The 12,913-nt window shown below is 40.0% G+C and overlaps 1 protein-coding gene across 4 annotated transcripts in view; it reads left to right on the forward strand.

Moving 5' to 3' along the window:
• Window positions 1-12,913, forward strand: part of ADAMTSL1 (ADAMTS like 1) — an 872,407-nt gene that overhangs the window by 483,584 nt on the left and 375,910 nt on the right. The window contains exon 1 of one of the 4 annotated variants that reach the window (XM_072841476.1): window positions 8,677-8,896. The exons of the other annotated variants lie outside the window; for them this stretch is intronic. Within the exon in view, the coding sequence (XP_072697577.1) occupies window positions 8,834-8,896 (63 nt within the window). The 5' untranslated portion in view covers window positions 8,677-8,833. Of the gene's footprint in view, window positions 1-8,676; window positions 8,897-12,913 lie in introns of those variants that run through there. 4 annotated transcript variants of the gene reach the window in all.

Here is a 12,913-nt window from a genome sequence, read left to right on the forward strand (position 1 = left end):
CAAGGCAGCAAAAGAATAACAGATATTGGGAGACAGCTAATATTTCTGCCATAGATGTGCTATTTAAAATTTTGTCCCTTGAAATGTAGGTGTGACTTGAAAAAACTATTTGTTGAGAGCAAAAGTAGATGCATATGATTTTAGTAAACATTCTACTTACAAGGCCATTGGAGGCTGGCAAGAGCATTTTTATCGCAGTCTGAGTGATAGGAAAGCAAAGTGGACATAGAAGGTGAGGTGGGGCAGGGGTGATGGCAAAAGAAGATATGTAACAAAACACACAAACCAAAAGCTAGGCCTGTATGACCATTTGGACACGGATGAACCTCTCTAAAACAGACTTTGCCAAAATCCTTACAGTCCTGAGCTTTGGACTTTTCTGCCTCTTTATTTTGCCCACCACAGACATGCCCCCCACCTATGTAGTCCTCCTGGAGGTATGATCACATGACATGCAGCAAATTTATATTGCTGGCCTTAAATGCAAGAAACCTCAAGCCTAGGACTCATTCCCCTCCAGCTGCTCCCAAAGGCTTTTGTGATTAGCTCCCACCCTACAATCATATCTAAGGAATAGGGTTCTCTCCATTATCCTTGGAATCCTACACAGTCTTTAACTACTAGTTTCTGTGCTAGAAAACCAATGTTGGATTTTAACTCCTAGGAAATACGCGTGTAAAAAAGACAAATCTCTGGTTTCTTTTACCTGTTTCTCCTAATTGCATCCCATTTCCCCCCTCAGAGCACCTGCAGATTGGTAATTTTTTGTTGTTGTTGGCTTGTATTCAATTCTCTATGTTGTTACCCTGAATAATGCTTCTCCTTTTGCCATACTCCTTCATGAAAGTATTTTCAAAAGAAAGGCTCACCATAGGATATAAATATAGTGATTCAAAGGGGCATCTGGACCCCAATGTTTAGAGCAGCAATGTCCACAATAGCCAAACTATGGAAAGAGCCCAGATGTCCATCAACAGATGAATGGATAAAGAAGATATGCTTTATATATATAAATATAAATATAATATATATAATGGAATATTAGCCAGCAAAAAATGAAATTTTACCATTGGCAATGATGTGGATAGAACTAGAGTGTATTGTGCTATAAGCAAAATAAGTCAATCAGAGAAAGACAAATATATGATTTCACTCATACGGGAAATTTAAGAAACAAAAGAGATGAACATAGGGGAAGGGAGGCAAAAGTAAAATAAGATGAAATCAGAGAGGGAGGCAAACCATAAGAGATGCTTAACTCTAGGGAACGAACTGAGGGTTGCTGGAGGAGGTGGGTGGGAAGATGGGGTAATGGGGTGATGGGCATTAAGGAAGAGCTTTGATGTAATGAGCACTGGGTGTTTTATGCAACTGAGGAATCACTAAACTCTACCTCTGAAACTAATAGTACACTCTATGTCAATTAATTGATTTTAAATAAAAAAAGAAAGGCCCCCCATATTTTGAAGTAGGAAAGATAAAACTTTACCCACAAACTCCATGTCCTTTTCAGAAACTTAAAAAATAAACTATACTATAAATTATTTTAAATTATAGGTTCTTTTTCAGCTTTTCGTTATTTGATAGTTTTGATATTTCTTTGACTATGTTTACAATTGTAGTATGAGGGGCACCTGCTTGGCTCAGTGGTTGAGCATCTGGGCGTGATCCTGGGGTCTTGGGATCGAGTCCCACATTGGGCTCCCTGCTTCTCCCTCTGCCCATGTCTCTGCCTCTCTCTCTGTGTCCCTCATGAATAAATAAATAAAATCTTAAAAAAACAATTGTGAGGGATCCCTGGGTGGCGCAGCGGTTTGGCGCCTGCCTTTGGCCCAGGGCGCCATCCTGGAGACCCGGGATCGAATCCCATATCATCAGGCTCCCGGTGCATGGAGCCTGCTTCTCCCTCTGCCTATGTCTCTGCCTCTCTCTCTCTCTCTCTCTCTGTGACTATCATAAATAAATAAAAAATTAAAACAAACAAACAAACAATGTGATATGAGATAACCTTTCTAACTTAACAGAGAAACCATTCATCTAGTTGGCATTAGCAAATATAAACAGCATACAACGGAAATAAATTTGAAGATTACACAATGATTTGTTTTATTTTAGAGGAAGAGGACTGATTTTTCCATGGTTTACCGCTATTCTGAAATTCAGATTTTATTTTGCCTTTAATCTACATTTTTCTCGGTTTTCGGAGATCATATTTCTTTTGCAATTCTCTTGCTTGCTTTTATTTCTCTTTTCTTTTTTTCCTGTTGCCATATCTTTAGAGACAGCATATGTTCATCAATTCACATGTTAATTCGAGAAGCATTAATCTAATGTCAGTTTTGTACAAGGCTTTGTAGAGGAGCTATCTGAGCTATACCTTAAAGGTTAACAAGGATTTCAGCAAGACAGAGATGGCAGGGAGGACTTTCCAGGCAGGAGGGACAGGATGAACAAATACGCAGAAGTGGAAGCTCTTGGAGTGCTGGGATAATATCAGGTATTTCAATTGGGCTGGAGCATGACTTTCTATTATCCTGGGACTAGAAGCAGATCAGGGAGGTCCTTGAATGCCAAGCTGAGGAATTTGGCTTTTGCCTTTTACTCCTACTCTTTCTGTATTGTCTATAAATCTGTTAACACTCCTTCACCTTATTGTCTGGCTCTGGTATAATTATTTTATCTGTGAAGAATGATGTCATGGAAATAGTACTGAACTAAGAATCAAGGGCCTCAGATTTATATATTACACTTGGGTTTAATACATGGATATTACAACCATAATTCAAACCTCAGCAATTAAACTGGTGTCTCTCTATGTCAAAAAGGCTACAAGAGACAGTTTATCTGTTTCCACAATATTTATCAAGCATTGCACACAGTAGGTGCTCAATAAGTGTTTGTTGAATTTAATTCAGTAACAAAGCTCTGTGATCCATGACATAGCCCAGGAATGTAGAAAAAGGGGAAAGAAGGGTGACTAGTTTGGAGGGGAATAATTCTATCCTCCCAATGTGGTTCATTGCTCTACTGTGAGTTTGTTTGTATGTTTGTTTGCTTTCTTGGGGTGAGGGAAGAGAGTCCTAGAATTAGAATCCAAATTATCATTTTTTTCCCAGAACATTATTAGAATTTTCAAACACACAGAAAGATTGAAAGACATATCCTTAAAGCCCTCCTGGTAATAAGGGGAATGGCTAAAACTTGAACTCGCTCCAAAATCTGGGTTCTTTCCACTGTACTAAGTAGCCTCCAAAACCCCTCTCTGCTACTGGCCAGGGTCACAGATTCTAGCTGAGTATCTACTGTGTAAGAAGTCCTGAATTAAGCATTATAGACAATAAAAAGAAATGTAAGCTGAGGCTCCTAGGGCGTTAGGCAACTCAAGATGAATCAAACCAAATTTTAAAATGTGTTGAGTTCTTTCTCTGTGTAACATGTAGTGCTAGAAGCTTTGTAGGAAGAGATCGCTGAGAATGTGATTTGAGACTGTGGAACAAAGAATTTAAAAACTTATTTCTTTCTCTTTAAGCAGCCTAAAATAGTGGGTCAGAGTGAGTAAAAGCCTTGGCCTTACATGTTCCTGCTTTCTCTCTGCTTACTCTGTCCTTCTCACCTGCAAAGCTTTTTCCCCTTTTTTATCATCTCTTTAAAGTCTCTGTATATCTCAAGGTGTTTTTTTGATTTCTGTTTTTTCCCTTTTGTTCCTCCTTACGGAGTCCTCCAACTAGCCATAATATCTCCCTTCTCTGAATTCCTGCAGCCCTCTGCTCTACCAAGAGGTAGTGTAGCTAGTGGTTAAGAACACAGATGGCCTCTGAGATCCTGGCATTTCCCCTTGGAGGATATGTGATCGTGTAAAATTATTGAATTCTCCATGCCTCAGTTTTCAACTCTGGTAAAGGGGATATATCAGTCAAGGATTCTGATTCAGAGAATATAATTTCCTCTTGCTAATTGAAGCAGCAAGTGTTATGTTATAAAGGAATCAATTAACTCACCAAAAAGTCGGAATTGCCAACAACAGAAAAAAAGACTCTAGTTTGAGCTTTCTGAAGACTCCTGTGCTACTCTGCAATGACAGATTGCCACAGGAGCTGCTGCCTCTTCAATAACCAGTAAATCACCAGCTGACTGGAAATACAACATTCTCTGATCCAGCTGATGAACTGCATGGCCCAAGTTTGCCTCTTGTCACCCACAAAGGTAGTGACAGGTTGGCATGGTTGCAAACTGCATTGCTCTATAGCCATTTTGATAAGCAGAGAAACCAAAGTGTGGTCTCTGCCTCACTTCTTTTAAATCTTGTGAGCATGATCTTGTGGGCTGCCAAATCCAAATTATATCTGGTACCCTAGCTGCAAGGGAGTCTGGGAAATGTAATTTCTAGGTTTCTGGCTTCTCTGTTTCAGGAAGGCACTCACTGGGAGAAATGTTGACTGCTAATCAACCGTTAATCTTATCCATTTGAGAATAATAAATGTACCTCCCCCATTGGGTTGTTGTGAGGATTACATGAAATAATAAAGTACTTAAGGACAGTGCCTGGCACACAGGAGACTCTCAGTAAATGCAACTCTTTTCATCAGTCAACATCTCAGCGAGTTGTCCAGACAGAAGACTTTAGATATAACTCCAAATTCCCACCTGCTACTAAGCAATGTTGATGAATCCACTTACCATATAAGAGCTCCAGTTTTGCTACTTACAAATTGAGGATAATTACTGTTCGCTACCCTACGGAGTTTCTGCTCACATCACATGAGCTCATGCATGAAAGATGATTGGGAGCTATAACGAACATTCCAAATGCTTTGGTGCTAAATGGATATTAGGTAAATTGGAGAGGTCCAGACTCCTGCTCAAATTCCGCTCTGCCCCTGAGAGGAGAAGTGGGCTTCCTATAGTTTTATCTTATTCATCCCCACACCATGTTTTCCTCCTTTTAATTTTCAGAATTAGCCAGGGAAATTGAACAACTTCCACGCATGCCTGTGAGGATAGTAAGGCTCAGGAGCTGCCGTTACCACCTCCTGCAAAAGGGGAGATGAGGTCCTACCCAGCTCATCAAGGCTCCCCACCCCTGAGTTCTTTCCAGAAGACTCTCTGCCCTCTCCATTCCAAGTACTGCAACTGGAGGGCCAAGCGAGGAGGCCCAACCTCAAGAAGAGACAGGTGGTTCTGGCGTGAATGCTGTAATGCATTCTCCCCAGGGAGAGAAATTCTGAGAGTTTAGCTCACTCTTTCCTGCCATAAAGCACACTGAATGTTAACAGCTTGCTCCTGTCCAAGCTGGTGTTTTTTAAATTAAGTATTGTTAAATCCATACCATTTGGAATGATGCTTCAGACAGCCCTGACACTCTCTCTCTCTCTTGCTTCTGCTTTCATTTCACCTAATATATTGTACAGGGAGCCAGTAACCAGTATTATGGCAGCTGTGGCCACTGCTGCTGCTCAGACCCTGCAGACAGCTTTAATGTAGATACCTGAAGAGGGAAAAGGAGCTCGGCCAACGCCCTGCTCCCATGCTAAGGGGCTTTTCCCGGGCCGCCATGAGTAAGGATCTAGATCACCTAGGGTTTTATGTTATTTTTCCTTGGCACTGGAAAAAGTTTTAGAAATGACAAAGGTGGGAGACTGAGAAACTGTAGATTAAAATAAGATACTTTCCGTTGTCAGGTAACATATACCCAGAGTAAAAGCTGGGTAGCCTGCCTTTGGCTCCTTTACCTTCACTATAAACATCACCCTCCAACCCAGATGAGACCACTGCCAGGGTGTGAGTATGAAGGTGGATATACACACACAAACATATGCATAGATATGCATATCCATATGTAAATGTGTGTATATGAAAGAGAGTGATTTAGGGTCATAAGGCCCAATTTGAAGGCCAGTACTAGCCAGTGGGTCCTGAGGCAAGTCATTTAAGCCCTCTGAGCCTCAGTTTCCACATATATAAAATTGGGTGAGTTCTTAATCAACTTCACAGAGTACTCCTAAAGGTCAAGTGAGACTGTGGATGTGAAACCATTTGCAGCCTTTCAAGATATGACAAACTTCAGTAATTATCAAAATTAGCTCATCCCCCAAATGCACCCCAATCACCTTCGCCCAGCTTGATTTTGTTCTCCTTTTCCTAAAATTACAGTGAGCTTGGAGTTTACCCTGCAGTGTGTAATGTTTGACCTTACAATTGCTTTTCCTAGTTTTTCTGGGCATCCCCAACAGGAAAGGGAATGCTATGAGCACTGGGACCAGAAGCATGAGACATTGTGGTGGGCATCCTCCAGGCATTCAGCAGATAATTGAGGACTTGACTTTAAAATATCATAATATCCAGAGACTATACTGAGGTGAAAGTGCCCATCATGCTATACATCAACATGTTCATCAAAACTCCAAGGCAGACATCTCGGACTTAAAATATCTAAATAATATCTATTTCCAAGGTAGGAAGGATTCTAGATGAGTATACTAGTAGCTACCAGTTATTCTCTGAGCATGCCATTTTTTTCCCCCATTCTGCTGCAGATGATATCATATCATTATCCTTGTTGCTACTATTTCTTCTCCCATCACCTGTTTATCCCTTTGGATCTGCCTATTGAGTGATGGTTATGTGTGAAGAGGGAGGAAGTAATGTTCAGTAAAATATTCTATTTTATAGAACTAATTGGAACTCTTTAGCTAATGACTGGTAGAAGACAGAACCCTGTAGCAGGAAGCTCCAATGTGTAAAGGAGAGATACATAACATAGCTTTATGAATGAAAGTTTATTTCAATCAATCCATTTCTTTAGTATTGTGATTTCGGGTAACACCAATCAAGCATTTTTATATCTCCTCATGAGTTCTCTTTAGCTTGTGAGCATTCGCTGTTTTGTTTTTTTTTTTTTTTTTTTTTTCAGATTTGTAAAACTAGTCTCTCTGAAAGGGAACAACATACTTCAAAATAGGACCTCTTTGTTATGAATTTTTACTATTCATTTTCCTGAGTAAGGGACAAGGTGGATCCTTGTATTCCCGGACTTTCCCAACAGGTTAAAAATGGGAATTTTAAAGTTCTTTTGTCTTTGAATGATATACCATGGGAAGTTAAGTAACCTGACATTGAACAAGCTGCTTTTCTTCACCTTTCTGAAAAGCAGGGCTGCAGGTATGTATGTATACAGGCAAACCTGCCTGTATTGCCTGTATTCACATGCCCATTATGGCTTGATCAGGTTTTCCATAGCTGTGTGTTTCACGACTCTTCTTAGTATTTTTTATTAATGAGAGGAACGTCTCCTTCTTCCTTCATATGTATTTCTGGGCTATTGGGAAATCTACAAAGGAGAAACTTCCTCATGACACACCTATGGAAATGGAGGGTCAAGTTTGCTAGTTCATTCTTTCCAACACTCAGTGTTTTTTGTTTTTTGTTTTTTTTTTAGCAGATAAGGGGAAAGACGTTCTTGTTTGACACTTGACACTTTCCTAAAACTGTAATAAAATCCTCCTCTAGTAGAGTCAAATCTTGATTTCTGGTGGATTAGCCAGACTTAGAAGCTTTCTGACCTTCTCTTTGCTGTGGCTGGCCTTGTCCTCATTTCACTGCTCATTAGCACTTCCTCCAGAGCGTCTCCCGTCCCAGCCTCTTGCAACAGTAGAAGGGAAGAGGAGGTAGTCTCACTTCGGCCTTTTCTGCTGCTGCATTGTAGCTGCTCTGATAAAGGACACGGATAAGGAGGAGGCTGAAACGGTTGGTTAAAAGGTTTGGGGATTAACTGAGGATTTAATTCATCCCGTCTTTCCCTCCCCCTGCCACAGCAGATAGTTGAGAGTTGGCAGTGTGTCAAAACCAGGCTGTTCCTCAACCCCAAATTTCAGCCCCACTCATCCCAGAGTCTTTGTTAAACAGATTTTTTTTTTTTTTAAACCAGGGGATCTAAATTTCTAATTGTACCTTTAGTGTAGTAAACCCTGGACATTTTAAATCGTCATTTTACAAAGAAGCAACTTTCTCTCCCGCCCCCCACCGTAGATCAAGTCATTAATACCCAGAGTAACTTATATCACCTTATTTAGGTTTAGTGAGGAACTCCCAAAAACTTCCACAGTCTCCCTTTTCCGAGTCAGGGGAGAAAACAGAGGAACTTTACAGAAGAGGAATAAAGCAGTTGTACAGAACACGTTGAAACAGCACACTAAGTCAGTTTTTGTCTATGGCTCTTTCCCTTTATGGCATATGTTATATATTGACAGGGATTAAGTTTCTCTCCTGAATGGAACAATACAGAGTCACAGGCAGCTACTGTACTTTACAAAGCAACAGGCACCAGCACAAGCAAATGGCAAATGGAAAGGTATCTCACAAAGAACCAACCAGGTTAGTTAAAAGTAGAGGGCTTTGCTTCATCTTTTGCAACTCTGCATCTTTTGCATTTCTCTTCTGGCTCGGCTGTGCGCGCTCTGCTCTCCTTTCTCTTTCGTCCCGTTCCCCTTTTTTATTTTTTATTTTTTTTATTTTTATTTTTATTTTCTTTTTCTTTTCTTTTTTCTTTTTTTGCTCACACTGTTACACTTTCTCTGTCCCCCCCGGCTTTGTTATTCAGCATGTCTGATTAGCAGGAGCCTGATTGGCTGGCTGCCGGCTCCGAGAGAGATTCCATTCAGCTTACCCCCCACCCATCCACCCACCCACCCACCCTCGGTCAGGAAATGTGAGCGGGGCTGATGGAAGCTGATAGGCAGGGCTGGAGTGTTAGCACCAGTACTGGATGTGACAGCAGGCAGAGGAGCACTTAGCAGCTTATTCAGTGTCCGATTCGGATTCCGGCAAGGATCCAAGCATGGAATGCTGCCGTCGGGCAACTCCTGGCACACCGCTCCTCTTCCTGGCTTTCCTGCTCCTGGTAAATGCCTTTTCATTTCAATACGTTGCTATTGCCACTTAGTCTGGGTGCTGTCGGGGGCTCGTGTGTGTATGTGTATCTTTATCTGCAAACCCCAGGTAAAATAATTTACCCGATTTAAAAAAAAAAAAAAAAAAGGAAAAACTTCTTTCAGAACTTTAACCCCATCGCCCCAAGCAAAATAAAGTCTGCTTGGGACTTCGTGGGATAGAGAGAGGTATGTCATAATATCGAGACTGGAGCTTTAGGATATGCTGCATAGAGTTCGTGAGCTGGGGACTGTATATTTAAATGGTGGTGTGTATGCTTGGAATTTGGGTAACAGACGTTGTCCTGAGATCAAACTCCCTCACGATGGTGTTCCTGGAATTTTTGAAGGGTGGGCTGTAAGGGGCTTTCCTCCCACTGCCTTTTTATGAATCCTACCCCCTCTGTGCACATGTGCTAGCGAACCAGGTAAAAGAGGGAACGAGAGCCTGTTTGCAGCCAACCCAGATTATAGCTCATAATTACTGTAAGTCCTCTATGGATACAAGTTAATGCTAGTATTTATGAATTGAGGATTATGGTCTTTGATCTCAGATCTGCTTTTAAAGAAGAAGAAAATGCTGACTTTTTTGTGTGGCTGCTTTCCATAGTCACAGTGATAAGATGCTCTGCTCTTTAACATCAGCACACACTGCATTTTTGACTCAAAGTAAATGTTCCGTTGTGACTCATACTTGGTTTTACGGGCAAAAAATGAACATTTACTGTCCAAAAAAAATCTACACTCAAAATATTAATAGCAATGCACATTTTTTTAAACCAGAGTGTTCTGGGCAGACAGCTTCATAAACCTCATCTGAAGGTTCGGTTCCAAAATTTGCACACACCGATTCCAAACAAATGTGATTGTAGCTCTCCTTGTCACATTTATGGCATGCCAGCACTTCCTCAGAAGGTAATAAGGCAAGAAGGGCGCAAGGTAAAAACGTAATGAATATATAAGTTGCATTGATTTGCCGATGCTAAAGGAATGTTTTGTTCTGTTAGACTCTGACAAATTTGATCTGCACTATAATTTTGAAGAAGGGAAGCAAGCCATTTGGTACAAATTGAAAAACTCCACAAAGATTCATCAGATAGAGTAATCAGACAATGTTTAAATATTTTATACATTCCCACTTCTTATTTGCATCACTGTAGCCAAGAAATCATAATGCTGCACTGCAAATGCTATAAATATAGAAGTGTATTTTCAGGCTTTCAAAGATACTTAAAGGCAAACTGAATTTTAAGCATGAATAGACCACGTTTTAGCTGTTGTGAGGAATATGAAAAGCAGAATGTTTAGGTGTGCTTTATGGCTAGGGGAGCAAGCAATTTATGAAAGGTGTCTCATTTTTTCCATATGGGACGTGTTACTTATATACACACCATTAGTTTGCCTCATCTTTCCTTCTTTGTGATTTTTTAAAAAGTGTGTGTTACTTCCCCCATTTAATTGCATCATAAAGCCAATTACCAGTACACATTTCTTTTTTGGTATCTTCATATGGAAATATGATCTCATTATACTTTGGAAAAACTTGTCCCATTCAGGAATAGACTGTTTTGCTACCCATTTGGTAACTGCATTATATCCTTCTTTGATATCTTGAATGTTCATATATGTACTTGAGCATATAATTAGACTTATGTGGGGAAAAAAAGAAATGTTTGTTTATATCAGATTTAAAATACAAAACATGCTTTGTTTAAATCACAATGATTGTATTATGAGAATAAAATAAAATCAAACCCAGGTTTGGTTTAGGTCTGTATTTAAACGAATTAGGATTCTGAGAGTCACAAGAAAAAAAAACTGACTGGTGCACGCCAAGAGATATCCCTGTGCAGAGTAATAACAGCAATGGTCATACCTTCCACGGATCATGTGTCTGCATGTGCCAAACACCAGGCCAGTTGTTTGAAAAGCATGTCAAGGAACCTGCACAATCATCTTGCAAAAAGGCATTTTTAAACCTATTTCGCAGAGAGGGAAACAAGCTTATATTTGAACTCAAAGGTCAAATAATGAAGAGAAAATAACTTGTGTGCTTTGTACTGTGGTTGTAAAATATTTAGCAGCGATGGAAGCAATGACGTAAATTGGTCCACCGTCTTTGTTGGAGATACTTTGGGTTTTTGCCTCATCGTGCCTGTTAAATATTATGGGTACCTGTTATGTTTGCTCCTTAACTGCCCCCTTCAGCTCGTAAACCAAAAATTAAATGATTGGCCTAAGACAAAGTGACTTGGAGCTTCATCTGGAGTTGACTTAGAACAAGAAGTGTGACAGTGTCTGCTCAACCTTTGGTCTGGATGGAGAAATTGAACTAGGTGGCTTGTTTTTCCCATAATCATCTTATACATTAGAAGAGTTTATCCACTCTTAGAATTAATTCATGTAACTTTTGAAGATCTCTTTAACTTTATTGGAAAACATCCTGTTTGCTTAGTGGCAAGTCCAGTTTCTACTTCAAAACAGCGCTCATTATCACCGACCGCTGAATCATCTGTATCGCAGCTTGAGTCTTGAGGGTGTGCGAATAGCAAATACTGTTCACCCTCAGTCTTGTCAAAATCCTTTCCCCTTGGAGCCTGCTTCTGAGAGAATGAGGTCCCTGTGTCTTCTGTATCATATTTTTATGCAAAGCTCATACATCATAGACTTCTTTTTTACTCTGGATGCACAGGACAGTACTAATGAATGATCAAGAGATTTCCTCCTGATATTCGGGTCAGATTAAATCACATCACCCAGCTTCCCCACTCTTCCCCCCCGTTCCCCTCTTGCACTCTCCCTCCTTTGTCCCAACTGTGTAGCTCAAAAGGAATGTGGCAAAAACCATGACCGGCCATTGACATATGTGTCCATCCAAACTTGAAGTCAAATCACTTCTTGTCAGAAAGGCATTTAATCAAATTTGCATTTGCTTTTTGTTCCTTTTAAGTGGTTTTAAGCTCTTTCGCCTGCTATTATGGGAGTTGCAAGAGTAACACTCGGAATTATAATAAAGTACATGTGTTTTTCTGTTGAATTTCTTTTTCTTCTCTGCACTAATTTATACATGGAAACTAGTCAAACACAATAGCCCATTCCCTTCATCGCTCTGGCACTGTCCTCCACTATTATCTAAGTGGATCTATCTTGGATGGCGAGAAGCACCATTAACTTGCGGGATGAATGTTAAATCCCTTATTTACAGCAGATTGTGGGCTGCTCCAAAAAGGGTGGTGTGCACACGCGCGCGCGCACACACACACACACACACACACAAGTACCTTTCTATAACTGTTCACTCTACATCTATTTGTTTTTCTCACGCCTAGATTGTCTTTAAATCAAGCTGAAGAATTTTTCACCTGCACCTACAGAACACAGTGAGACATTTATTTATACATGATTTTCTTCATGTTTTCGTGAAGTTTCTTGTCTAGACATAGTCAGCTACAGTTTCGCTTCCTCTGACTCCTGTTTTTAGTGTTTCGGTCTATTCAGGACCACCTTCTGGCCCCCATTCTTATTTTCATATGAACCAGTTCTATCGCTTCATATAAGTTGAGGAAAGTGTGTCCAATAGTGGTCACTAGTGAACTACAAAAGAATTCTATTACACCAGGGAAGTTTTCCTTCAAAGACCACATGGATATTGAAGACTTTTGAGAAAAAAGATAGAAAGTGAATAAGTGAGCATATTTATTTGTGCATTTATATAAATGTTAGTACATATTGATTCTGCTTTACCTACATGTGTGAATAAGGTGGAAAGCAGTCCCCTAGCACATCATGGAGTAGTCTATTACTCAAACTTAAATGCTATACAAAGTTCGAATGATAACAAAATTAAGGTCAGGGTTTGTGTAATTTTAATCAGTAAAAAATGATTAATCACTGTACTTGTTACTCATTAAAAACAAAACAAAACAAAAAACCTCACTAATGTTTTGGCGTTTTGCACAGAAATTATTTGGATGAGACACAACCTGGTC

The sequence above is a fragment of the Canis lupus genome, chromosome 10, assembly GCF_048164855.1.
Source record: "Canis lupus baileyi chromosome 10, mCanLup2.hap1, whole genome shotgun sequence".
Lineage (NCBI taxonomy): Eukaryota > Metazoa > Chordata > Mammalia > Carnivora > Canidae > Canis > Canis lupus.